The sequence below is a fragment of the Argiope bruennichi genome, chromosome 6, assembly GCF_947563725.1.
Source record: "Argiope bruennichi chromosome 6, qqArgBrue1.1, whole genome shotgun sequence".
Classification (NCBI taxonomy): domain Eukaryota; kingdom Metazoa; phylum Arthropoda; class Arachnida; order Araneae; family Araneidae; genus Argiope; species Argiope bruennichi.
The window spans coordinates 138,217,905-138,244,239 of NC_079156.1; the positions used below are offsets into that span (position 1 = coordinate 138,217,905).

At 31.7% G+C, this 26,335-nt stretch overlaps 1 protein-coding gene across 1 annotated transcript; it reads right to left on the bottom strand.

The window, feature by feature from the left end:
* Nucleotides 1-10,353: 10,353 nt before the first annotated feature.
* LOC129971615 (60S acidic ribosomal protein P0-like) lies at nt 10,354-18,308 on the bottom strand. The gene is made up of 7 exons (XM_056085552.1): nt 18,212-18,308; nt 17,317-17,406; nt 17,038-17,213; nt 16,473-16,707; nt 11,595-11,780; nt 11,371-11,511; nt 10,354-10,553 (listed from the first exon to the last, which is right to left on the bottom strand). Exons 2-7 carry the CDS (start codon nt 17,368-17,370, stop codon nt 10,392-10,394), a joined length of 954 nt encoding a protein of 317 aa, XP_055941527.1. The 5' UTR covers nt 17,371-17,406; nt 18,212-18,308; the 3' UTR covers nt 10,354-10,391.
* Nucleotides 18,309-26,335: the final 8,027 nt, after the last annotated feature.

The window sequence follows — 26,335 nt, forward strand, 5'->3', positions numbered from 1 at the left end:
GCCTGTGATTATGTAAATATATTGCTCTAAAATTAATAAATAAAACTTCATATATTCGATCAGATTTGATCGCAGAAGATAGAAACGTTTATTTATTTATTTTTAAAAAAATTGAAGTGTCAAGAGTATTTTGCAGAATATGATTCATTAGGACAAAAGGACTGTGTAAAATTTAAACTTCATAATTTTTTCATAAGTACATTTATTTATTGAAATAAAATTAAATTTTTTTATTTACATCATTTAAATATTTTGAAAATCTAAAAACTGAATTTTACGATTAATCAGAGAAATTTTTGTTGAATAATTCTTTAATATATTATATAAATTACGAAAATTATTCTGCAGTGCACATACAACTTCAATGCCAATGACTATGCTTTCAATTTTCATATTAAAAAAAAAAGACATGGTTGGTTTTAGTAAAAATTGTTTTTATATTAAATGCAGTTTAACATTTCCACTATAATTTAAGGCTGAAATTTTATGGGCACTGACAGAAAATTAAAGAGAGAGATAAGTAGTACAATAAACAGAACTGTTTAAGGCCTACATATAGTATGACTGAATTATATAACTATCAAAATCTGAAGCTTAAAAATATTTTGCAGAAAAAACTATTAAGAGACCAAGTTACATAAAATATTTAATTGAAAATTTTAGACATCATTAATACCGGAGAACTGGCTGGTGGCCAAAGGCGGCTAGTTTATAATAAATGAGGAATGTGTGTGCGTGTTGGCGCTCTACACACCAGACCATTTGACCTATAGTTACTGAACTCGGCACATATATAATTTGGAGGGTGTGGATTGCTCTTCGAGACATTTTTTTTTTAAATCGTAACTATAATTTTCATAAATTAAAAATTAAACTGAAATTTGGCCTTTTTTCCACGATAGATTCGGGAAATATAATCGCACAAAAATAAATGTTGCACCATTTCAAAATTTTAAAACAAGTTTTCTTAATGATAGCAAATTAATAATCGTAGGAATTTTTGTTAAATTTTGGCAATTGGCAAAATTTAAAAATATTTTTTTACCTAATTTCCAATAATATATTACATTATTGCTCTGAACTTCAAACCGTTTTTCATTGTTCCATCAATTATCTGATCGCGTGAATTTATTTATTTATTTATTTATTCCCCATTGTTGAAAATTAAAGAAGAAAGTGTTTGTTTCATATTTTGGCAATTTCTGAGATGGGTAAGAAACTGAAGTTTATAAGATATTGCGAAATTTATAGGATAAATGAAACCGCACATTTATACTTTTGATAGCGCCATGATGTCACCATTAGAAAAGTTAATGTGCACAATAAACAGAACTTAAGTAAAACAATTAAAATTAGACAGCATTATTGTCGGACAATTTGAAGGAATCATGGACGATTTATGTGCAAGCAAATATAATCAATATAAATAGCTGGTCGCTTTTGATGACTCATTTCTATTAGTAATACAGATGAATGTTGTGTTGGCACTTTATATGCGAGATTGTTTGACCTACATCGACTACTTACTGCAACTCACTGTCGCCTGCGGTTAGCCTGGAGTAGAGAGTATGAATTGTGGACACCGCAACAGTGGGCTTGTGTGATGTTTTCCGACGAGTCCAGGTTTAGCTTGCAGTCTGATTCCCAACGGACTTTCATATGGGGAGCGCCAGGTACCAGTTACCACCAAAAGAACATCACTAAACGACACCGTTACGGTGGTGCAGGATTGCTCGTTTGGGGAAGAATTATTCTGGGTTCCAGAACTGACCTGCATGTTCAAATTGGAACCATGACAGGCCAAATCTATCGGGGCTTCATTCTGGGACAACATGTACATTTGTTTCGGGGCGCCATGAGCGCAGGGTTTATGGGTGACAACGTCCGTCCTCACTGTGCAAACATCGTAAACGAATGCCTTCGATCGGAGGATATCACTAGTATGGACTGGCCAGCATCCCCACCGGACTTGAATCCAGTACAGCATGTGTGGGAACATGCTTGGCTGACAAGTTGCAGCCCGTAAACCACCTCCTACATGTCTACCGCAATTTAGGAGAGCATTACTTAATGAGTGGTGTAATATTCCCCAAGATCAGATTGATAATTTGATACTCAGCATGCCTAGGCGTTGTTTATTGACTGCATTGCATCGTCTGGGAGATATACTATGCACTAACCAACCATGTAATATTGGTTTTTGTAAATAGGTTTTTTTTATTTTTTTATTTGCTCCAGGGAGCAAAAATTGCAATTTTTATTAATGATATCAAACTTATAACATCTTTTTTGCTCTTTTTCTTTTGTTTAATAAATAGACTTTGTTTGCTTCTGACTTTTTCTTTTCCTGAACTTGCATTATCCTTAAATTACGGACGTGAGTGTAAATAAACCCGACATCGTCTTATATTATTTGCCGAAAAAAGCTGTAAATGTTTTAAGATAATATTCCAGGTGAGCATTTATTAATTTTCCCCGCCTTGAAAATGAAATCTAACTATTTCAAAGACAACATTTTCTCACGAACTTTCATTTCAAATAACAGGGTGATAAATGAACTTTTCTTTTCAGCGTATATCAGTAGTGATGAGCGGCGTAGCAATAAATGATCCATAAATTCCTGCATTCATTTTATCATTTCAGGGTTGAAAAGTCTTCACGCTCAATGTCGCTTCAAACTAACGCCAAGAAATGAAATAACCCCCTGACTTCCGTCCAATTCCTCCTATTCGAAATGTATCTTCCCTACTGAAACCTGTTTCATAACGCCCGCCGTAAACACAGACATTTGTCTGGAAGTGTTCTCATAGTGGACACACAGCGAGTCAAAAATGAATTTTGTTTGAAAATATTAATTATAGAAAATATTTAACTGAAATTTTTAGCAATTATTAATCCCGTGAGTCAACTGATGGCCAAAGGCGACTAGTATTTAACAGTTTTAAGAAATAACCATAATGAATAAATAAACCATTAAAATTTTTTAAAAAATAATATTTATTGATCAAGAAAATGTAAAAGCTTTATAATGATAATTATTATAAATAAAAAAAACCCTAAGAAAATTCGATTTTTATTTTTTATTGAATACATAGAATAGCAATAAAAAAAAGTCATTAAGCATCATTTGTTCATGAACACTGTAAACATAAAATAGGACTGCATTTAACTACTAGATATTTCTGAAACAGGTTCAGAAATTTAAAAAATTATAATGCATACGCCAGACTTTAAACTAAACAATAAATTTGTCTTGTACATGACATTTTAACATTATATTAATAAGAAATTCAAGAGGCCAGAGAAAAGAAAATCGAGTATTTCATCTCTTCATTATAGTATATGAATCAAAGAGTACTTGTAAACATTTTTTACAAGCTTATAAAAACAACTTTGTTCCACCCTAACTTGGCAGTAGAGTATATTCTAGACGTGCCGAATCACAGTCGTTGTCAGGGGAACTGGGTTACTTTAAACTACAATTTTACTAAAAATGTAGATAGCTGGCGAAACTTTATCTCTCAAATTTTGCGGCAAATAGTAAATATTTATTAACTTTATTATCATTTTAAATCAGAGAATTCATTTTTTTCCTTATTTTGTTCTATAATATTGATGCATCATTTTAATAAATCATTACAGTTATTTCATTTCGATTCATCGTTTTTCAAAAGAAAACCCCAAATCTTTCAATATTCTGTAAAGCATAGCTCGGCTAATGTTTTCAAAAAGATGTCTGTATCCTCATTCACATCTTTTAAAACTTTATCTAATGTTGGGATATCATTTCTGCGAAAAAAAAATGTATGGGTTTTTCGTCAAATACAGGATAATGTAAAATCCTCATATTTTACAAGACTTGAATGTTTACCTACTGAGCCTGGTCGTTTCTTTCCATGGGTACTTAAAGGACTGGGTGCCTTAATTAATTTATTTATTTCAAACAGAAAACTGTTCTTTGCGAAACACCTGTAAGATGCGAAATTTTATCGACGATTTGATTGACAAAATCTTGAGGGTTTTCTTCTGAGTCGAGAATAAACATTTAACATGTTTCTGCAGGTTGTATGACTTTTGCGTACAACCATTTGCGTACGGATCATAAAACTGTCAATCAGTTGTCTCGTTTATAATGCGGTTGTGTTACTGATAAGGATCAGTTCTAGAAGAGGTTACAACATCTTAAACGTTATCTAAAAGTGTCATATTTGGCGAGAGTTAGCCTGATGTTTGATACAATTTCGAATACTTAACGATACGTTCATTAATATAATTTCATGCGTTTTAATACTATAGGAGTAATTTCCACTTTGCTTTTTATGAAAGATGGATTGCTTTTCAATGTATTTATTTAAAAATGTAAGATAAAAACATTGAGGAATGATATTTCTGCTCATATAAATAGTGTACCCACTTCGAAATAATAATAATTTTTTCTAGATTTCAGATATAAATGCATTACTTTACATACATATAACGTTTTGCATTAAACGAAAAAGTTTGCGTTTCATTGATTTTTTTTATTTATTTCTTCTTCATTCGTTTATTTAATTCAATAATTTCGAACATTAAAATATGTTATTTAAATATAGGCACTTAAAAAAGTTGTTTCTTTAATTTAAAGTACAATTAAATGAGGTTAGTGGTATTGGAATGATTTGTAAGGAGGGAAAACTTGCAAAAGCAATTCTTGAAATTCCGTAAGTAGTAAAAAAAGATTCCAATTACGGATGTTAAGTTTTCACACTATATCAATTTTTAAAAAATCAGTTTCAGAGTAGAAAGCCATTACAAATTTAAAATGTTCTGTTTGTCATCGTAGATATAATTTAAATATTGTTACATTTTTAAAAAAATCTGTACTCTGATAAAGATATACGGTGCATAAAATAAGCAACTTACTAAATCAGAAGTATATTAATATTTTGCTAACCGATCATTTGTATCTGCGAAAATTTGTAGGAGATATTAGCTGAATTCAAATTTAATTTTCTTCTAGTTACACTATTTATTAAACCATAATACAAATCTACTGTTAAAAAATAAAATTAAATTAAGAAAAATGATTTTTACATTAATATATGTAGCATATGTTCTTCAGTAACTTTAATTTTTTTGAAGATCGTTCTTATATTTACAATAAGTCATTAAAAATAGTTTTGAATGAAGTTCTGGTAATACACTCTTCAACAATATACATCTACACCTTAATTGAAATGTTTACTGATTAGCTATGCGTTTTATCCATATTTTAATCAATGTAATTATTTCTTATTTCAGAAGAATTCATGGCCGTTTTAAACCTTCCAGGGGGCCTGAGATAATGCAAATCTCAAAGCCATTTTTCTCTCCAAATTTTTTAATTGATTTTAATTTAATTCTTATTCAGAAATTTTAAGTAGTAAATTTTGAAAACTGAAGTCGCAATATTATGTCCCTTTCTAAAAAGTCCATTTCAGTATTGTACAAATAAAAAAAGTGCACAGTCAAAACGTAAAATTAATTTTAAGCAAAATATTGAAAACAAAAGACAACTTTATATAACACTCTAAACAATATTGTAAAAGGAGGAAATATATTTTTTTAAACTGTAAAGCTCCAAATTTTTTAGAATTATAAAACAGCATAACGAATATTAGGTATTAGGAATATTACTATTATGGTAATTAGGAATATTACTAGAATAAAATTCCAAAATTAATTTAATAAATACTTGATAATGACTTGAATAAATTGACTGCAGGGCCGTCTGTCATAAATGAAAGTATAAAACTAAATACCGTTCTACAACTACTAAAAATTCAAGAGCAGAGGGTAGTTTTCTTTGTTGCTTTTTTTAACTAATCACTCTTTGTTAAGATTTGTCATTTAATCAGACTCGTCATATTTAAATACTTCTTCATCCAATTAGAATATTATGTTAACTTACCTGCATATGCATTTTGCGATTAATATTTATCATAAGTATTCTTTATAAGGTTCTTATGCATTCTACTTTCAAAATTTACATCATCAATGGAAAAATAAGAGAATACAGCGTTTAAAAATGATCTAAATTTGTAACGATGTCACAAAAGATAAAAGAAATCATACTAAGAATATTTTAAAATAATATTCAATATATTGCGATATTATAAAAATCAAATAAATAGTAAATTCGGGAAAAGTTTAAAAAATGCTTTCTTACGTATTATTATTCCATTTTCAGTTGTAATGTTCCATTAAAATATCCCGAATTTTATTTTTAATTCATAAAATAAAATATGGACTGATTTAGGAACTTAAATAACAAAATACCTGATAACATACGCGCGCGCAAACACGCACACACACATAAAGGAGGGAGGTGGGGAGGGAATGGAAAAAATTGACTTTAAACACGGAAGCATATACTTTAAATTTCACAGGTATTTCCAAATTTTTCGTTTAAAATTATTCAAAAATTAAAGTGTGGAATATTCAGACTTTAATCTAGAAGTTTTAATTAACAAAATAAGATTTTCTTCCAAGAATAAAAGTGAATGTATATATATGCATCCATCAATCGATTTAAAATATCGACCATTGGATGTAGAGATACTAAATTTAACACACGTATATTTGGGAGAAAGAAATATGCAATTCAGTGCATTTGAAAATATTAATACAAAAAATAATGTTATCTCTAATGTAAATTATATTAAAATTTTTTAAACAACATTCATTTTATTGGTTTATCAGTACTTGCGTATTTTTATTCTGTAAAAAGAATACTGATCTTAGATAGCATGTATGTTTTATAGTCAAGATCTTCCGTTTATATTTACGTATGAAAAGATAAAGTTTTCATATAAACGAGAATACTAGATTTTTAAATATAAGATAAAATGTATTTTTATAACTATATCAGGCTTCTTAAGTTATTTATTTCATGTGTATATGAATTATTTATTTGATTACTAGATTTATCAAAAGCTTTGAACAGATTTAATTTCAAATAGTAGCAAATTTATCAACTGTTAAATTCTCTTATTGACTTGTGTGTTATTAATTGGCTGAAATGCACATTTAAATAATCAACTTATCTTAAAACAATTGGAATCGCTTGTGATGGTAATAGTTAAGTTCAGGTGTTTCTGTTTCAGATTTTCTTTTAAACTTTATTGATTTTCATTTGAGAACTATATTTAACATACTTTGACTGTGAATAAATAATGCAGAGAATTGATATGATTTGCAAGTAAAAACTATTTTTTACTGTAAATTTTTAGAAAGTTATCACGGAAAAAAATATTTATCTTAATTTTTGATTAATTAAAATTGTAATTAAAAATTCAAAAAATCACTTTCCTACCATCCAAAGTATATATTTGCCAAATTTGATAGGCAGACGACCTGGTGTGTACAGCGCCAGTATATACACATAGAGACAAAAGTTTTTTCCTTGTGTTTAAGTATCAAAATTTAGTTAAAATATCAATACATTTTCTCGCCAAATACTTTTGCCAACAGAAAACATATGTTTTAGCAAACCTAGACTAATCGCTCCCTACCCCCTTTTTTTCAAAGAGCTACGCATGATTTATTGGCCTTTTATGATCCGTACGCAAATGGTTGTACGCATTTGTCCCACTACCGTTTCAGCATGCTGTACTTTTTATTGGTTTCACTCGTCTTGAAGGTGTGTACAGTGCAGTCGGTGATAACATTTTTTTCAGTGAATAAAAATGACGAATTGAATAAATATTCACAATCAAACCTAATAATGTAATTAACAGTATCAAAAATATCATCTGGTAAAAAAACGAGAATAAAAAAGTACGAGTTATGATAATAACAGTTGCGAACTGAATGAAGCAAAGTTGGCGGAAAAGTACAAAAAAAAACGAGGCAAATATTTGACCTGGAAGACCGGTTCTAGCCGAAGTGGAATTCATTATATCAATCGTTTCGTTTTATTCACAAAATACTTAACAGATCTCTAACTTGAGAATAATTTTAAATACATACTGATAAAAAAAAAAAAAGGAATTCCGAAATTTATGATAAATTTCTGCGCATTTTAAAATCAAAATGGATGGTGAACTCTTTTCCAATGCGGAGCGTCACGAGTATAAACATTGTAGGCAAATTACTAGGTCACTCTTATTCCGAATGAACTGGAATTTGCCAAGTGTTATTGAACAGTCTTGTTCCAATTTTATGAAAATGGAACATATAGGAGGACTATTATAAACAGAGAAAAATCAAGAGACCAGAATTCTTGTTATCAAATTAGTAATACAATATATAGTAGTAATATGTAAATTGCACTACTTTATATTGTTTGTTCAGTGAAACAAGGTGCGTAGCGAGTAACTGCTACAAAAATCAAGCACTTTTAAGCACCTTAACCATCTTTGTACATGTACACATATGTAAAGCCGTGTATTTTCTTTATAACAATGTATCATTTTTATTGACAAATATTTTTCATTCATTTTAAATGTGCATTTTCTAAAATTTTAATATTTATTTCTATATTTGCACCCCTCTTCTATTGTAAAACAAATTTTTTTTTTCCCACAAAAACAAGAAAATTATAAGAATGAAAAATTATCTATACTAAAAAATCAAGTTAACTTTTATAAGATTAACAATAAAAATCTTTTTTTTAATACTTCTTAAAATTAATCAGCTACCAGTTTATTTCCTCCTGTACTATATTCTGAAATTTTAATTTCAGTCTTATGAAGATAAGAGCAAAGTATTCAGAAATGGCTACCATAATAAAACTGCCATGAAATTGACGACAGTATGTCATGTTTTATACGAATTCTATAAATTATTTTATATATATTATCTTGGACTTTATCGCCTTTCTAAGCTATGTCATATTCGGAAATCAAATATCCTTCTTGAAATGTGTTCGATAAATCATAATAGTTTATACGTTACTTCTTACGGCACTTGTCATAGACAAGTCCACGATTTTAAGCCGAGAGTTAGCGTTTTTCACTAGCGCCATATAGAGACAAAAGTACGACTCGGCTACTCATGCCTCACAACCTTTCTTACGGGGAGGACTTCATTCACAGATCATTAATTTAGACTTGAATCTGAGAACGATCGCCTCTGATCCAGTGCCTTTGTGACCACAACAGATTTATAAGTGCACAAACCACCTTATAAACGGAGTTTTCGGTCGGCGGGGTTCAAACTCGCTATCCTAGGGATGCGAATCCAGTCCTACCAGCCAGGTTATCTCGGCCTATGTTACGCATTGCTCTCTCAATCAGGTCAAACCTTTATATGCAAACGGATATTTCATTGGGGGGGGGGGGGGGGGCGAAATTCTATAATATATATATATAAAAAAAAGAGGAAAATCTTAATAAAATTATAGTACGCAAATCCTGAAGAATGCAAATTTAAAATAACTTATTTCACATCATTAAAAATATTAAGTAGCAGAACTAGCATATATTTTTTTTCTCCCTTTAAGATTGTTCCAAAATAACATATTAAAGAGAATGAAGATCGAATAATGTGCAACATACTCAAGAGCTTTCACTGCAAATGTTTTTACAGCAACTTCTACCATGTTCAATGTATCTCATTAGTGCACCATATTCATCCTGCTGTACTTGGTTTTTGATCGGACCAATCTGCGTATTCTTTCACAACACATGAAAGGGTAAACATACTAGACATAGCTTAAAGAAATTCAACATGTCAAACATTCTTTAATGTTTCAAAAAAAAAACTTTTTCCGAACGTTTTCCAAACCGCAACACATAGCATAGCACATATTTCTTACTGCCCCTTCCGGATAAATATTCCGGTATTTCAATAAATTGCAATGAGCATTGAAGAAAGAGGGTGTGGAAAGTCACACGAGAGTTATCTTAAGTATTGGCACTGCTGGATTACATGTCCGAATTCTCCCCTTCTCTTTTTTTGATAAAATAATAAATAAGCTCTTACTCTTTCAAATTACATGTACGTAAACAAAATAAAAAAGATTATGTCTTTACACTTCGAGAAAATTAAGCACTTCTTGCAATGCTACACACCCTGTCAAAGTAGATGCAATATGTTGTTTTAATGTTTGATTTTACATACCAAGACTTGCTTTTATAATTAAATATTTAATAATATATATTCCCCTTCTGCAATCCTTATTTTTACCACTATAATTACAAGATCCTTTCTCTAAATGTGAGAAATATGTTCCTCAAGAGATTAAGCTGTTCATTTGTTAATCTATAAGCAATTAGACATACCCATATTCAATATTAACAACACAGCGTAACAATTCTAATGTTAAAGATTTTCAGATATCTTGAGTGCACTAGTGATCACGCATATAGTGCATAATGAAGAACCAAACAATACAAGAATGAAAAGTTTTATTATACACTCTTCAGATGTTAATCAAAAAGTCCAAAACCCATGTCATCATCTTCAGATTCCTCAGGTTCTTCCTCTTTCTTGGCTTCTTCTTTCTTAGCTTCACCACCACCACCTGCAGCAGGGGCAGCCGCAGCGGCGGCAGCAGCAAACTTGGAAGGATCTTTCAGATATTCTTTAGCCTGAAAAGAAAATGTCCAATGAATATTGATATATGAGGAATTCCTGCAGAAGTATTTAAGTACACTTTAAAAGTAAAGTTGAGCTAAATAGATGTACAAATTTTGTAATAAACGTTATATCACATGATCAATTGCTATGTACAAGCAAGTATATATATTTAACCATTTAAAACATTGTCCAAACCATCATGATTTTATAGCAGTTCTCATATTTTGAGAATATTAACAAAACTTAAGACTAATTTTTTGAAAATTTTGAAGTAATATTAATCAAGGAAATCATCTTGATTTATCAAAGTTTTTTTTTATAAATATTTAATACAATCTGTTATTTATAATTTAAAACTAAGAATGTTGACTGACTTACCATACAATGGCAAGACAAATCTTTAATTCTTTTAGGTTTTTCTACAACAATCTTCATCTTATTTTCTAAAAAAATTGACTTGGAAGACAATTATTTTTTTACTATTACACTATTTCATGAGCAAAGATTAATTTTTACAGTAAGGGGAGATTATTTGTCCACTGGTTGGTATTTTCAGTCTTTCCTTTCTAGGAAAAACTTGGTTGCTCAATAAGCATTATTTTTAAAAGATTACCATTACCTATTGTTTAAGAAATACCTTTCGCAAAGTAAGTCCTTTAGAAGGAGAGAAAAAACCCCAATAGATCAGAGTAAAATATCACTCTTCCTAAATTACATATTTAAAGCTTACGAAAGATTTAAAATTTTAATTGGTACATGAAAAAGTTTAGGAACAAAATCAAGTTTTTTTTAAAAATGCTATCATATTTAGTAAAATTCAAAACCTACCATTTCTGCCTCTTTGAAAGTTATATCAGTTTCAACAGCAATGGCAATAAGGTTCTTCAAGCCATTTACTATGGAATGAGGTACAGATGCTAAAGTTGGATAACCAATTTCCAAGGACACAGCTGCAACATTCATTACACCCTAAATTGGAAAATAAATTAAAAAATTAAAATGTATACAAGCATCTTGACCTTTCTAAGGCCCAATTTTCAAGAAATACATACCTCCATGAATTTAGCACGCAGATCTTCGTTAGTGATGTCCAAGATTTCAGGAGAGAACACAGTACCAGAATCGTAGACTTGCCGGATTTTCAAACCATACGTAAATGGGGAGACATTTAACATGTTCAACAATGTTGCTTCGGAGGCTCCTACCTTGTCCTCCTTCTTAATTAAATGAATCTCATTCTAGAAATAAAAATGAGAACATTCTTAAATGTTTAAAAAAAAATAATTACAAAGTATACTTCTAAATAATAACTTCAATAATTTAAAAAAAGCTAACAACATTAATAGAGATGATGCTAACATATGAATACAAATGACATCAACAGATTAAAATCATAACAATTAAGGATACCGAATGGTCATATCAGTAAAGCATTTAGAATCATCAAAATCATAGCCCAATGCTCATAATCTCATCATATAACCATCACAAAAGACACCAATAAACTTGTATAGCTCTGTAAAAGTTTGTCAATACAACAATCCATCCATTCCAGCTCGTGCAATACCAATACTTTCAAAATAAGTTTCACACAGTCTAGAATAACAGATAACAGAATACGTTAAATCATAAATGTTTTACAGTTTCAATTTAAAAATATTTATTAACTTTTTTCAAGGTAATATTCAGAACAAGCATTTTGAATCATTATAGATCATAGCCCAATGCTCATAATCTCATCATGAAAGATCAATAGATATCTCCTACAATACAAGTTTACATTCTATATGGTCTTCCTATACAGTTGTCTCAAAGGGACTATGTATAGGAATCGAAAATATCTTTCATTCCCAAGCACGATAGATGCAAATTATGATATGGTGGTGTAAATATTAAATAATTAATATCGTATGCAAGCAGGCTACACAGATCAATTTGCTGTCCTAAAATACTATTACATCAACAGTAAGTTACCATATTAAAATGGTTAATACAGATGAATTCTTTTGCAGTGATGAATGATTCCCAGTAGTTAATAATATAAACCAAACATATCACATCCAGCAACAGGTCAAATTCACCTGAGGAACTTAATAGGGGAAAAAAATAGTTGGCAAAATTCAATACTATTACACACAAACAAAACAAAAAACCCAGACACCCCAGTATCAATTATCAACATCTGACACTAGCATTAGCAGGTAGCAGGCATTTACCTATGCTTAGAGTCAATCAGATGCAAATTACTTCATCAGTGGTGCTAGAATAAAAAATTATCTGTAATCAAAAACTTGAGTTGCTATCTAGTCTCTCAAAACCAAATTAAAAAAAAAAAAAAAAAAAAGACCAGTAGTGTACAGCACAACTGCTGACCCTATGGCTCACAGAAATTAATGCTCAATCATAAAATGATTTCTCCTACCAAATCCCTAATCTAAATATTACAACAATGTAGACCAACCCTATCTTCTAGAAAGACAATACTACCTCAAAACACTGAAATAGAAAATTACCAAACTTTTTTAAATAAATAATTCATACATTTTAAATTATCTCTAGGTATATAATGGTACCTATTATAAAATTAAAAGCACAATCTGATATTGAAATAAAGAACTGAAACATAGCATGCAAAGAAATTTCAATTCATTATACTCTCAAATTCCAGTTATATGTTGAAATAGACAGCATAATTTAATTAGGCATGATGAGAGAAGGGTATTGTTATCCATGCCTTCCCCTTTTTAGCATAGTTAACAGGAACATTAACACAAATTATTACAATACAATATTCATAAATTCACCATTAAGCAGATTAAAGATATAGTAATAAATATTCTTAACCAACAATTTAATACAATCAAATAGGATAAAATGCAATCAACACAGAATGAAATTAATTTCATAGGCTATTATGCATTAATATTTAAATATTAGTAAAACTGTACCCTATATGGTCTTCCTACCCAGTCACTGTCCCAGAGACTGTGAGTAGGGATGGAATATATATGGCTTCTGTTCATAGCCATTATAGCCACAAACTTCTTTGCTTTATGATGCAGTGGAGTGGATTATGCTACACAAGATCAAGTAGCTCCATCACCACAAGTGAAGCAGGCTACAGATGTCAATCCGCTGCCCGAAACACTCTAACATCAATATTTGTTAACACAGTAAAAGTTTTAACAGTTTGATAATTAGTGCATAAGCCAAAAACGAAAAATGCTATAAACAAAAAATATTTTTTTTATTCAACTAACAAAGACTTTCCCTTAATGAAAATTGATTAAATATAACATTCAATTCCAATAATGATGCAATCTACAAAAAGGTGTCGCAATTCAAAAGCTAAAAATGTGCAATCTTCTAACATCTCTTTTTATGTTCAGACTGCCAAAAGACAACCTTAATAATAAGCACACACACCCATATGCCAATAGGTCCAGCCTTTTAAGGCTCTGTCAGGGTATAATTTTAACAATTATTGTCATAACTGCAAAATTTAATAATGAATCCATTTAAAAATTGTTTTACATGGCCTTGTCTCAGACTGAGTAGGGATTAGAAATATATGTAACTTTTGTTCATAGTCTTTTACAGTAACATACTTTGCTTTATGATATAGTGGAATGGACTATGATTATCAAATAGCTTCAATACCACAAAAAAAGCAGGCTATAAAGGTCAGCTGCTGCTACAATACTATTACTATGTTACATTATAATTAAAAATTTAAAATTTTTAGAGATTACACATACAAACGAAAGACATTTCTTCCAGCCGGTAAACCTTGAAACACTAAACATATTAATGTTAATAGAAACCAGGGGTGTTTGTGGGACCCCAAAAAATCCCCTGAAACTTTTACGGACTTACTACCGACATTTTGGAGTTTCGAGAAGGGGGGGGGGGGGAGAAATGAAAAATTACGATTATGAAGTATTGAATGACCTAATTATAAAAGTTCAATGAATTACTTTTTTTGCAAAATTAATAACCATTAATTTTGCAAAATTAAGACCTTTGAACCCAGGTCACATGATTGCACATCTGGTCGAACGAAGTCTCTCCCTTTTTTTTTTCTGCCGCGCCTACTTGCCGAAAAGAATCCAGAAGAGAATGTCCGAGAACCGGGGGAATGAGTCATAACTCGCAATAAGGAAAGAACAAAAAAGAAGTTTTTTTCCCCTTTTCACGCATTATCACTGCCTTTGGAGAAAGAAAGGAAAAGTTTTCACTACACACACTGACCTTGCGTTTTCTGCTTTGAAAGCAAACAAAATTACCCAGATCAAAATAAATAATTCATTATTATTCCTACTTCCTTTTGAACGACGATCCCCGGAATTTCCGGGTATCGAAGTTCAAAATCCCCGGAATTCCGGGGTTTCCCCGGAGCACAAACACCCCTGAGAAACTGAAACAGGGGGAGGAAGTCATAAAAAAATCAATGTTATTACATCCACACAGAAAGAAAAACAGACACCTCAGTAACAATTATCGACATTTGACACCAGCAATAGCAGGTAGCAGGCATTTACCCATGCTTAGTACCAATCAGACGCAAATTACTTCATCATTGGTGCAACTAGAATAAAATAACTTATCAGTAAAAGTAAAATCCTGAATTAACATAAGTCAAAAGTAACCAAAAATGCCTCAAAAACCCATACTGTACTGCATAAGTATAATCAGAAAGGTAAAATGACAGACTATAACTAGCAGAAGTGAATGTTTAACCTTAATCTCCCATCTGACTCCCTAATTATTACTACAATGCAGACTTCCATTGTACCCTGCATAAAGTGTTAAAATACTAAAACAGAACAAAATTAATTTCATATACTATTATGTATTAATATTTAAATATTAGTAAAACTGTACCCTATATGGTCTTCCTACCCAGTCACTGTCCCAGAGAGACTGCGAGTAGGGATGGAATATATATGGCTTCCGTTCATAGCCATTAAAGCCACAAACTTCTTTACTTTACGATGCAGTGGATTGGACTATGCTACACAAGCTCAAGTAGCTCCATCACCACAAGTGAAGCAGGCTACAGATGTCAATCTGCTGCCTGCTTCACTATAACATCAATATTTGTTAATAGATAAGGAAAAGAATCAATTTGATAACTAGTGCAAAAACCAGACATAAAAAGCATAGGAAACAAAAACTGAACTTACGACGCAATTCACAATCATGTCTGAAAAGCAAACAAACACGTTCACTTCTCACTTGCATCTTTATGCTCAGACAGCCAAAAGGCAACTTTAATCACAAACATACACCTCATATGTCAGTGGGTTCAGCCATTTCTGGCTCTGACAAAGTGTAAATTTCAGAATTTATTGTCATCACTGCAAAATTTGTAACAAAAAAAATTCAATTAAAAATTATGCTTTATATGGTCTTCCTACCCAGTCACTGTCCCAGAGAGACTGTGAGTAGGGATGGAATATATATAGCTTCCGTTTATAGCTATTACAGTCACAAACTTCTTTGCTTTACGATGCAGCGGAATGGACTGTGCTACACAAGCTCAAGTAGCTCCATCACCACAAGTGAAGCAAGCTGCAGACGTTAATCTGCTACTCGCTACACTATAACATCAATGATAAAATACACAAGCAATTTCAAACTTTATTGCAGATTCAGTTATACAGCAATTTAGATTTGTTAAACAAAACTACTATACCTATTTTTAAAACTGTTGCATTTTTTTAAAAAGCACATCGAAGTAACTATACAGAAAAGCAGCCAATTCGGAACCAATTTTTCAACATTTGACCTCAGCATTAATATATACACATCATTTGCATCTTAATATGCTTGTAAAAATTATCTATCCAAATCCTTCATGTACATAGTTCTAATACATTTCATATTTTTTCAAGAGAAAATTTTAAGCATTTTATTGTTATACTTACTAAGATTTCAATGGTTCCCTTAGAAATTTTAGTTGGGATTTGCAAGGCCTGGAAGAAAGATGTTTTTTCAGGACCTAACCCTGTATTCTGTGGTTGAAGGATCACATCACAAGGAGCAATAGCACCAGCACGTGCGGGAGCCTTAACCTTATTGTCCATAATCTTGTCCCGAACATCAACCAAGTCTTCTTTGGTAAAGACAAAGCCCACATTACCTCGGATATGAGGAAGCAGCCTACATAAAAAAAGTCAGAATTAAAAAGGAAACAAGATAAATTAATTCTAATTAAAACTTTATTAATGTGCTCAGACTGCCACAAGGCAATTAGAATCCTAATTCTATACCAGCAAATCAGTGGGTTCAGCTATTTCTAGCTCTGACTAGGTATAGTTTTCATTCCATATCTATCATCATGGCACAAAATTTCAGCAGATGCTCACAAGTTCAAGATCTAATAAACAAGTCTAATAATTTAAACTAAGGTAAAGTTGAGGATCTAATAAATAATACAATTTTTAAAATTAAGATGAAGTCATTATTGAACTAAAACAAATATTGACATACTTTTCAAGGGCAGGATTATTTTCCATGTGCCCACGTATAGCCTTTCTGATCATTGTATTCTTTCCCATGAGAAGCACAGCATGCTTCCGCAATGAGAGCCTGATATGTTGCATTTGCCTAGAACCAACATTGTCTACTCCCACAATAAAACACTTGGGATATTCGTCCAAAAGTTGCTGCAAGATTTGAAAACAAATCAGTCTATTCAATAAAATGAGAAAAAAATTGCAGTTAATTTTTCAAAATAATAATAATTAAGATTGACTAGTCAATACATACCACCAACTTAAGAAAATAGTTGCTTTTCCAGGTAGCTCGGTCCTCCCTGCCCATCTTAGTAGTACAAGGATCTGTTTCAAGTTTTAAGGACTGAAAAAAGAATGTGTTTGAAAAATGATTCTGAGACTTAATTTTCATCAATCTAAAATAAGCTAAATATATTTCTGTACAGAATCCTGTCATCTTATTTCCCAATTAACAATGCACACTAATTTTTAATAAATTTCATTTGCAAAATAAAATTGTCTTATCATTAATAAAACTTATGCTAAGTGAATGTATTAAGCCATCCGTCGTTTAATTTCGAATAGACACTCCCTGGGATAAGTGGCAAGCCAAAAACTTTTTAACATGCAAAAACTATTACTTATCTACAGTTAATCGAATTAGTTTTCGATAAAAACGACACATCATTTAAGAAAAGTCAATTTCCGATAGTAAATTAATATGAACAAATTCAGAAAATGTGGTAAAAGTAACACGTGGTAAAGATAACAAGGTGTTTCAAATGAATTCGAATTATTTACAAGAATTAATGTACCGCAACGAAATTAAAATGTATGAGTGGAGCTGCACTAAGACATACAGTTAGCTAAATAAATGTTCGATGATCATTTATATGCCTAATTAGAATGTAAAATTCTGATGAAGATGTTTCCACTTTATAAATTTTGACATAACGTCACAATATAAAATACGGCGAAAAAATATTCCGATGGCATGGGTCTATTTAGAATCATCTTCTTTGGATTATTAAATAATATTCATTTGATATGAAATTAAAATATCAATTCTAAATTAAAATTGAATCACTGTTTAGTATTTTAAAATCCTTTGTCTCTCAATATTATTTATATATACAAAAGATTAAATTAGATTGAAAAAAAATACTTACCCGAGAAATGCACGGATGCTCACGTTATGATGAGAATTTTGCGAATAGCTAAGCTACCACTTCACTTGAACTCATGCTAAAAAATTTTCTACGGTCATAGATATTGACATTTTAACTGATAATTTAAAACTATTTCAAGCTATATTAAATTGGAGTGAAATTATTATTTCAATTCAATTTCAAATGTATAAAAATTTACTAAATTTTATGCTTTCAAAAAATTTTCGTGTATTTTTTTTCTTTAATTTTAAAACTAGTAATGTTTCTTATCTGTTTTAGGATGAAACGCTTGTTTTTTTTTTTACTTCTTTTCAAAAAATTTTTAATTATATTTCATTTTACATGCTTCATGATTTTCTTGATGCATTTTTCATTTCAAATCACCAGGTTCTTTCATAGGAAAAGTATTTTCGCATCATCATGCATCAGCCAAACCTTGTTTCAGTTTCATCTCGTTTGTTTTGAAATTTAGAGTTTATGATGAATATCATTTACACAATCTGTTTACTTATTTTAATATAATCTTTCTGTTATCATCGTATTAAGGGCATAAATTAAATCATAGAACTGAATAGATTTCAAGTATCATAAGGACAAGCCTCCAGAGACAACAACCATTCTGTCGTGTACTCGCCTAGGGTACACGGGTTCTTTTACTGTGTTGAAAAAAACTACTCTCCTTGAAAAAATACACTATAACATTTTTTTCTACGGCAAGACAAGTTATTCTATATACATATTAAATTTAAATGACTGCATTTCCGAAAGAAAATAGTTCAGAATCTTTTCAACTGCTGATCACAACGTTTTCAGTTTTTCAAGTTTTTTAATTCCAAGTTTTTTTAAAATTCCAATACGGAGTTGAGTTGTTACTCGCTTCGTCAACGATCGCGGATTCACGCGACACTCCCACCTTTTGGGTTTTTATTTTCAAGAAAACTCAAAATGCTTTTTAGTCCAAAAAATTCACAGGTACAGTCGTTTGGGAGCTTGAATCTTACGGCCGAAATGGGTTTTCATGGTATTTAGATTTATTTGATAGAGACGTTTTGTCCGATTCTGGTAGCTTCTCAAGATTTTCAACATATTGCTGTTGTACTGCCTCTTCTTTCTCATCTTCAATTTCAGATGCTCTCTTCTCTAGTAGATTCTCTACTGAAGGCGTATGAACCTCAAGGGCGTAGAGACGCTGTACAGGTCTCAGAAATTCGCGGTTTTTCGTTTTTACTTTCACAAGATGAACTGAACCGTCCTTACAAAGAAATATTTCTGTTATTTTCCTCAGAGGCCAGACGTTTTTGATGGTTACTTCAACAATAACCACTTCTCTCACCTTGAAATCGTGGGTTTCTATCATTTTCTTAGTTTGTTGCCTCAGCTGCCCCAAGTATTCCAGTCGGAATCGACTTCTGAGATCTTCTTACAGTTTACACCTATACAGCCACCGATTGCGAAGGTACTCAGGAGATAGTTTCAAGTGGACAAGATCTGGAATTCCATTTTCCCTAAATTCTCTGAGGAATGAAGATGGTGTTATAGGTTCCAAATCATCGTGTTCAGAAACTTAGGTAATGGGTCTTGAATTTACGATGCCTTCGCAATCGCATAGAATTGTATTCAATTCTTCGTAACGCAGGCATGCTCGGCCTAGAACTTTCTTCAGAAGGTCTTTTACTAGGGCAATAAGGCACTCCTACCATCCTCCCCACCATGGAGCTGATGGTGGTATAAATTTCCAAATAATTTCTTTCTTTTTCCCTTCTTTTACTACTTGTTAATACAATGAAATAGTCTACTTGTTCCAACAAAATTTGTTCCATTATCTGAGTATATTACTGAAGGTCGTTCACGTCGTGCAATAAAACGCCTCAGCGCTAGTATGAAATTTTCCATTGACAGCGAAGAAAGAAGTTGAAGGTGGATCGTTAAGTTCTTTAAAGGCGAGACTCTAGCTCGAGACTGAACAAAGCTAACAAACACTTCATCACGAAACTCTACTCTTAGGAAAATACAAGTGACATACGCTTTAGCACTTGCATCACAAAAGACATGAATACTGACGGTTTCTCTAAAAGATTCTCTGAAAGATTCTTTATACCCTTCAGTCAGTTCCAAAATCGTTTTGATAGACCTTCTGGCAGGGCATCATCCCATTTAAGTCCAAGAGTCCAGGATTCTTGAAGCATAAACTTTGAAATGATGGTTACGGGAGGAGATATACCCAAAGGGTCAAATATATTCTGAGCCAAAGAAAGCAGGCCTCTTTTAGTAAGAACCAGGTTTTTATCTTTCGGACAGTTTATGATGCAAGACAGAGTATCTTGTTTTAAGTCCCAGTTTAGGCCCAATAAGGGTACAGTTTGGTATTTGTCGGGTTGATCAATAATTTCAAGTGACGTATTTGATTGCCAGCCTCGTAGATTGAATTTTCCTAAAGACATCAACGCTTGCTATTCAATTATAAATGTATCTGCTTCATCTATATTCTTCAAACTGCAGACACAATTATCCACATAAAATAAATTCTTCAAAATTTCCGAATTATTCAAGAACTATTCAGGGGCTTTTTCCAGATGGTAATTCAAAGTTGCCGCTAAAAGGAATAGACTGCAAGTAACATCAAACACAACTCTACGATGTCTATAGATTTTCATTCCCTTGTCTTTGGTTTTCGAACCTCTTTCTGATTCCGATCTGAAGAAATGCCTTCTCAATGTCTGATGCTATTCCAACAGGAAATTTCCGGAAACGATTCAGTAGGGAAGGGACAAGTTCAATTAAATTAGGACCACTTTCTAAGCAGGCATTCAATGAGGGTGTACCCTTTATATGTGCGGATGCATCGAAAATTGGCCTCACTTTCTTAGTACTGCTGTTCTCTTTAAATATAGGCTTGCGCTGGAGATAGTGCACATTTAACTCCTTTTTATCTTCAATTTCTTCAATGACACCGTCAGCAATCCATTTTTTAAAGACATCTGCATATACTCCAACCTTCTCGGATTCTACAAGTTTTTTATAAACAGAAGAAAGTTGTTTCTCGGCTATTTGTCTGTTGTCAGGGAGCCGGGATAATTCTAACACCCAAGGCTAGAGATGCATAATCCACGATTTTTTGAATAACAAATAATATTGCTATTGTTATTTTTAAATATGCGTTCCAAATATCTGTTATTTCAATCATATTATTAATTAAAAATTATTACTTAATATTAAATATAAAATTTATTAATTGTGATGAATACTTAATTTACTAATTTAAGTAACGTGTGATTGAATTAATTTATCTGTTTCAGCTTACTTCTTAAATTTTTTTTCTCAAAACTATTTATTTAATTTATTTATTAGAGTGAGTTATTTTCTGGAAAAGATGAGTTAAAAATATATGTCATTTCTTTAAAATGTTTACTTTAGTCCTATATTCTACCAATAGATGGCGCCAGCAGTAAACAGAGTACATGTAATCAAAGTCAATCATGTCACGAGCAATTAAAAATGATCTGTATGGAATAGCGCATCATCAAATACGAATATCGGTCACTCTCGTAAAGTGGAACGGTGACTTTCCAGTGAAGCCTCGCACTTTCCGGTGAAATCACCGCTCCGATAAATTTCAGTGATATGCAATTCAATGATACGATACGATAATTCCAATAACCGGTCCGTTCACTTTTCAATCCAATCACAGATTTCTTTCGAGAGCTTCCATTGGACAGATCGTATCGATTCTTACTTTCCAGTAAAGTCACCGCTCCGGCAAATTTCAGTGATATCGTATCGATTGTTACTTTCTATTGTGAGCCAAAACCTGTAATCGAAATATCATCAGTATGATCGTATCAAGGATTTGAATCACACCCCTCTTTGAAAAGTATTGATCACTTGTATTTGTGACTTTTTGATATTGGTTACGTAATAACCGCTCTGAAAATATTCGTCATCCCTACCCAAGGCAAGGCGACTTCGTACCTCCCTTCCTCATCAATCGTCAGAGTGTTTCGAAAATAATCTAAAGTACCTTGATGCATTTCAGTCTTCTTTTTCGATCCAGCAGGATCAGTAATTCCAATGGCTTCTAACTTCCATAAGTCACTTATATTACAATCTTTTATGAGTAAGTTTGTCACTGTCATGCTTATAGAGTCTGAACTGTTTGGTGCTCTTCCCATAAGTGTCCAACCAAGCAAAGTCTCAATGGCAGTTAATCCACAAGTTAAATTGAGGATTTTTCCTGTCATCAATGTTCCTGCTATGTCAGCACCAATAAGCAAATGGATTGTGGATGAAGAACAAGATGGTAAACATTCTTGATCCGTTAGATGAATTCTATTACCCTCTAGTTTCTTTGACCAGAAACCAGTTGGTATCTGACAAATTTCGGCCCAGATTTTCTCTTGATCAAATACGTTAAAAGTGCAGTGATAATTTTTTTAAAAATCACTTATAAAAATCTTGTATTCTGGATGTTTCTGGGGATTTTGCATCCCTCCAAACAAAGTATGAATTAGAGTTGTTTCTTTCAATGCAGGATACTTCATTTTCTTAGCAGCTTCTTTCGTAATATAAGATTTCTGACTTCCAGTGTCTATAAGGGCCCTCACAGTAAAATCTTGTGTTTCTCCCCGAAGAAACACTACCAGGGTTTGAAGAAACACACTTGTAGAACATGTGGGATCGGCCAATGTATTGAACTGTCCAAAATTGATTGAACTGTCCGTTGCTTCTTGAGAGTTAGAAGACTCAACGATCTTTCTATCAGGGCATATCACAGCATGATGTCATTGACCACAGCTCCCACAATTCACTTGAACCCTGCATAGTTTTGACACGTGACCGTTACTTAAACATCTGAAACAGCAACCTCTTTTCTTCAATCGTTTCATTTTCTCATTTAAATCCAAATTTCGAGCAACATGACATTCTTTGGATTCATGATTGTTCTTGTCACAAAATGCACACTTCAAAGCAGATTTTTGGTTTCCTGTAAAAAGTTCCGCAGCTGTCGGCAAGTCTCTTTTAATCTTGATATTTTTGTTATTTTCTTTCAAAGAGAAGCCTTGCATCGCAAGAGCTATCCTGTCCTCATTTTCAACTTCGTTCTTCAAAAATTTCATCAAACTTTCCAATCGAGATTCTTTCGCATCATCCATTCCATCCACCCCTCTATCATTTCTCCGACAGGCTCTTAAAACTTCTTCACTTAAACAAGATTCGACCAGGGGGAATAACATGGCCGCATACTTCGATGTAGTAACGCCAAGAGTTTCTACTGATCTCAGCTGGGTTTCAAGACGGTCATAAACAGTTGATAATTTAACATGTTTCTCTTTAAGATTAAATACGAGTGTCAATTTTAACAATTCTCTAACGTAATATTCTACCAACAAATCATCCCTGCCAAATCTAGATTTCAGACAATCAATCGCCTTGCAATACTTTCCGGAGGTAGGGGGAAAACTTTCAACTAATTCCCTCGCTCTGGAATTCGGATAGTTGCTTGGACTAAGTATTGAAACTTGTCGGTTTCATCGATATCGTTGTCTTCATCATATCGTTGTCCCCAAAACGGCAGCCAATCTTTAATTTCCCCGCCAAATTTCTTCAGTTCCAAACGAGGCAGCTTGAATTTCCGCTTTTCACCGCCAACTGAAGATAATGTATCAGTATTAAGATCGGGATTAGTTTCTCTATCCACTAATAAACTGATCTTTTTAAAATTGAGTGAATACTCGTCTGCTGAACGAGATTCGTCTTCCATTATATCTTCGGACATCAACAAAAGATTCAAAATATCTTCATTAAATTGCAGAAGTTCATTGTTTTTCTCGCCAAGCAGCTGGAAGGTTGCCAAACAATCTAAATCTTCTGCAATGTTACTTTCCTTTTCGCTGACTCATCTAATTGATTAAATAATCTAGTAAATGCAGATCTGTTTTCCGTTTAAGCTTTAAAGCTTCCATAATTTTTCTGAAACAGTTATTCTTACTTCAAAGTATCGACAAATTTTAAATATAAAATAATTTATCGTCAAAATAATTCACTTGCCTTTCGAATCGTTAATTTCAAATCACAATCCTGTCGCGGACGCCATGTCGTGTACTCGCCTCTGGTACACGGGTTCTTTTACTGTGATTGAAACAAACTACTGTCCTTGAAAAAATAAACTATAACATTTATTTCTACGACAAGACAAGTTATTCTATATACATATTAAATTTAAATGACTGCATTTCCGAAAGAAAATAGTTCAGAATCTTTTCAGCTGCTGATCACAGCGTTTTCAGTTTTTCAAGTTTTTTAAATCCAAGTTGTTTTTTTTAAATTCCAATACGGAGTTGAGTTGTTACTCGCTTCGTCAAAGATCGCGGATTCACGCGACACATTCATTATCCCATAATGTTTATATTCAACAGCCAAGGTGGTAAATTTGAACGTATGAATAGTATTTAATGTGCGCAAAAAAAAAAAAAAAAAAAAAAATTAAAGCGTTTGACGCATCAGAACGAGTGCTTCTTATACAGCCAATTTATTCACAGAAATGCCGATTGGGATTTTATTTTCGTTTGTGTTATTAAAATTAGCAAAGCATATATTGAACCTGAAAAAGATATGATGGCTGCACTTTTCTACGGGAATCAAGTCTTAGGCTTTAATGACTAGTTGTATTTCCCGAATCTTAATTTAATTAATAATAAGCCTTTGAAAATTCAATTTTAAAGGAGAGGAAGGGCTAATATTTGACAAGTAAAATAAAAAATATTATATACCATGTTGTAATTTCTATCAATTCTCATGAGAAATAAAAAAACTTATTAAAATTTATTGATCTGATCTACGTTATGTTTATTAGGAACAGATACAACATAGTATACAGTTTTTTTATCAATCTCTTCAGAAATTACTTCACATCGGCATAATTTGAAAATGTAGTTCCAATAATGTTTTCTTTCAAGCTAAAAAAACAATTAAATATATCATTCTTTGAAATGCAATTTTCCTAAATTTTTATTTTAATTGTTCATTTAATAATGTAAATTAAGGGCTGATTTTATAACAAAGAATAGACAAATCGATAAATAATATATTTCATTTAAATCTCAGTAAAAAATTCTTCAATAATAATAATTTCAGATACAAAATTTTTTTCAAGTTCCATTATATTTACGTTATCAGTTGTCATCGATAGACAGAATAAAATGTTATTTACTTTTTTGTTATTTTTTGTTTACATGCTATTCATAAAAACGTTTATTATTTTATTTCCTCCTTATTCATGTCGCTGAGATTAGTACGAGCTCCTCAAAATTTGTTCTTATTTGTCACACAACCGATTGTCAAATGCCGTTGATTGTTAGTTTATGACTTGTACGCAAATCTTTCTCAATCAATTTTTTTTTATAAAAAAAATATTTATTTCTAAGCATTGAAGTGAAATGAATGTTTTTTCTGTAATACTTTTTTTTTTTCATTTCCTTAAAACAGTTTTATATTTTTGAAAAGAATTTGAACAAAAAAAAGTCCTTTGCCGCCAATGCGAAATTTAAAGACGCTGGTTAACTTTGGAAACCGAAAGAAGCTTTCTTCTCTTTCTCAGTCATTCTGAAATACTAGAAACGACAATTCCTTTTTTCCTGCTGAAGGAGAATTTTTCCATTTTTTTAAAATCCTAATCAGCATGTTGCCCCATATTAGCCGATGATTTGTTCGTCAGCAACTACAAGTTTTCATATTCCACATTACACAGATTCTGATCTGAAGAGCCTTTAATGAATCCATCTACTTAGCCATTATTCTTAGAATATCATAAATTGTTGCTTCCAAATTATGAATATGAAATAGATTTTCAGGGAAGTCGTTTTTCAATAACTATAAAAAAATATATGCTTACTTCTATAAAAAAATTATTCGCTCCCGTTGAAAATACTGCTGTTAATGCGCAACATATTCTATTTGTTTATGAAATTCATCCCTTAAAATCAAATTCGCAACAATGCTGCTTAAAACGATTTATTAAAAGGCTTAGATATTATAATTTAAAAAGTCGTGTGTTAGTTCAACGACATAAAAACCCATTATGTGGTCAAAAAAACATTGTGTCTTTGTGTCGTGCATGCAAGAGTCTGT